The sequence below is a fragment of the Henckelia pumila genome, chromosome 2 (assembly GCF_033568475.1).
Source record: "Henckelia pumila isolate YLH828 chromosome 2, ASM3356847v2, whole genome shotgun sequence".
Taxonomy (NCBI): Eukaryota; Viridiplantae; Streptophyta; class Magnoliopsida; order Lamiales; family Gesneriaceae; genus Henckelia; species Henckelia pumila.
Genome location: NC_133121.1, coordinates 11813114 through 11816613, shown reverse-complemented (window position 1 = coordinate 11816613; position 3500 = coordinate 11813114). Strand labels below are relative to the sequence as shown.

At 34.7% G+C, this 3500-nt stretch overlaps 1 protein-coding gene across 1 annotated transcript; it reads right to left on the bottom strand.

Moving 5' to 3' along the window:
* Positions 1–687: 687 nt before the first annotated feature.
* Positions 688–1653, bottom strand: LOC140877217 (uncharacterized). The gene has a single exon (XM_073280747.1). It carries the CDS (start codon positions 1651–1653, stop codon positions 688–690), a length of 966 nt encoding a protein of 321 aa, XP_073136848.1.
* Positions 1654–3500: the final 1847 nt, after the last annotated feature.

The window sequence follows — 3500 nt, the reverse complement described above, 5'->3', positions numbered from 1 at the left end:
GCCCAGGCGCACCCCCCACCCTTATAAAAAAAAATTCTTTTGATCTTCCCCCTTTCATGTTTAATGATAATTATTCATTAATTACCCTAAGAATGAGATTACTAAACCGAGGTCTCACATATTCAGTTTGGGTAGAGTACTTGATTCACCAGTTTCCAGTGTCTTACCAAATCCAAGACCAGTTTTGTCGTGGAGTGGTCTTTGTGAATCATTCATTTCTGTCAACAGGCTCGAAGATCTATTCCATGATCTTATGATTTCATCTGTGTTATGTTTTTCGTTTGTAAGATTTTTGATTTCAATCTTGAGCTGTTCATTCTCTGTTCGGAGCACAGCAATCTCTGTTTCAAGACAACTTATCTCAACTGATTGTTCAAAGGAAAGTTCAGTTGAGTTGTCTTGCAGATCCTTTTGCTTGACTCTGACTTCATCGAATGCTATGGACAGTTGATGATATTCATTTGCCATATCATGAAGAGCTTTGATTAGTTCTTCTCTGGTAAATTCCTCAGAACTGAAATCGAATACCTGCACACTGGTGGATGGTAGTTCATGATCGTTTGCCATAAGACATTTGACTTCTTTTTCATCATCACTTGAGCTAGAAGAGTCATTTAATCCTTCTGAATCACTATCCGATTCAGCCCACTTGGTTTTGCAGTCCTTTGCGACCAATGCTTCATGCTTCTATTTTGAGGTGTCTCTATCATTCCTCGAATTTTTCTTTTTGTCATGGTTCTTTGGTTTGGGACAATCGGTGATGAAGTGTCCCATTTTTCCACAGTTGAAACAGCTTCTAGGTTCTTCAACTGGTTCTTTCTTTTGAAAGTTTCTTCTATATGATCCTTCTTGGTTTCTTCTGATGAACTTGCCAAACTTTTTCACAAACAAAGACATGACATCACTGCTTAATTGTTCTGCTGACTTTTCTAGTTTGGCTGGTGATTCAATTTTTACTGCAGTCAAAGCTTTGGTCAGTTGTGATGTAGACTGATCTTCTTCTCGAGTTTGTAACTCAAATTCATATGCTTTTAGATCTGCAAACAGGTCATGCAGTTCTAATTTTTTCAGGTCTTTTGATTCTCTCATGGCCATTGTTTTTACGTCCCATTCTTTAGGAAGACCTCGAATCACTTTGAGGATAACTTCCCTGTTAGGATATGTTTTGCCCAATCCGTTAAGCTCAATGACGATGCTACTTACTCTTTCGTCAAATTCTGACATTGATTCCCCTGGTCTCATTTTGATGTTATCAAATTTTTGAGTGGCTACAGATAGCTTGTTTTCCTTGGTTTGTTCATTTCCTTCGCAGAGTTGAATCAGTTTTTCCCAAATCTCTTTTCCAGTTTTGCATGTCTTGATTTTACTAAAGGTATTCTTGTCAAGAGTTTTATACAAGATATCCTTTGCCACATTGTCCAAGTTCGCCTTTTTTTTGTCTTCGGCAGTCCATTCAATTCTAGGTTTCTCAATGTATTGAGGACCACCTCCTGAGAGAGCTATAGCAGTGTTGACCTTTGTAATCTCAAGAGGTCCGTCAGTGATGACAAACCACATATCATCATCTAGTGCTGATAAATGTGCTTGCATGCGAATTTTCCAGTCATCAAAATCTTCCTTCGAAAACATAGGAATCTTGTTGAATGAAGTCATTTTGTGTAAGTGTTTTAAGAGTAAGATAATAACCTTTCTGATACCACTTGTTAGGATCGGTTGAAAGTCTAGAGGGGGGGGGGGGGGGGTGAATATACTTTCAAACGGATTTACTAAGAGGAAATGGAACTCAATCGATTTAAGAGTGAGTTCAAAGCTTATCTTAATGTCCAATATAGTTTGGCAAACAAAGTGTGTGCGGAAATATGCCAAGCTATAGATTTAAAACACTTAGGGAATTTCGGTTTAGGGGTAGATATGAAGTTGAGAGGTAAACTGAAATAACACACGAGATTGTTTATGGATGTTCGGAGATTTCAAACACTCCTACGTCACCCCTTCTTCCGAATTGGATGGTTTTACTAGAAGACTTTGATTTATACAAGAAATTTGCACAAATCCAATCTAGTTTAGGACTTAAACACTGCCTAAACGAGAACTCCTAGTATACCACTTTGGTTACAGTCCTAGACTGATCTTGCAATGGAATACAATACAACTCGAAGTCTTTTCAACACAAAGATTGACCCTTCAATGGTCTGAATAATGCTTTGAGTGTTTTGTGCTTTCGAGTTTTCTTGATCAAGTCTTGAGCGTAGGATGCCTTTCTGATTTTCTTGAGAAATAGCAGGAATGTTATCACTTCACTGGTTTGAACTTTGATCAAGATCCTTATTTATACTATTTGGTCTGCAACAGTCATATTTTCAAAAGGTTCTTCAGATGGGATTGAAAATATTCCCGTTGGATTTGTCACTATCAGTAACAACTTCTGATGCCGACATTCCCTTAGTATCGCGGCATTATGTTCTGCAGAGATGTCAGAGTACAGACGAGCTTATCCGGAATTACTTGTGAATTCATTGACAAACTCAGTTGGGTGAAGGTTGCTCTGAGAAATTCAGTTTAGTAGGGTAAACTGTTTTCGCATCTGTGATAATCAGTTTAGCATCTGAAGAATTCAGTTTGTCAAGGTAAACTGAATTGAGTTTCTCCAAGGTAGACTGATTCCGTAGATGCTAAAGTAGTTTGACTTTGTTTTGTAAATATCGAAACTAAATTTCCCAACAAGTTTATGATTGAGGGATAAATTTTGGGCGACTTTCAACAAGAATGAGGGAAAAAACTCATATTGTACGTTGTCTTGTATGAATTTTATTTTATTTTTAAAAAATAAAGGATACTGTTGGGTTTCAAAAACAATTGAGGGCATTTCGTATTTTGGGCTCAATTATAGAGCTAAAATAAATGTCAGAGTTTTGTCAAGCAGTGGGAACACACAATATCTTACACAGGGACTTATCAGGAACAACTTGAATTTGCTTTTGGGGATTTATAGGAAATTTTCCTTTTTTTTTAAATCTTAATCTAAATTTTTTAATATTTAATTTAATTTATCATATCACTCTTTAATATAACTTTCTATGATTCAAATGTATCATAAAAAAAGATCATGATGTTTTATTTACTTAACACGAATGTATTAATATAATTTTAAACTTTTATGCAACTGAATATTTTATGATAGATATAGATTTATACAAGCCAATAAAAACAAACGAGTTTTGGTATTATAATTTTATGGGAAATTCCATCTTTATTAAACATACACATAATTTGTCAATTTTGACATCATCATATTCATCGAATTTACAAAAGCATCATCAAAAAAATTTCAAATTTGTATAAACAAATGAAAATTTTGACAATACACAATGTAAAACTTTGATTTTGGTTCAAAAATTAATAAAGTGTAGATTTTAAAGTTTTTTTTAAAAAAAAATATTTTTTTTATTATTTCTCGTATGAAAAAGATGGATCTGATTGAAATAAGTGTAGGATCCTTG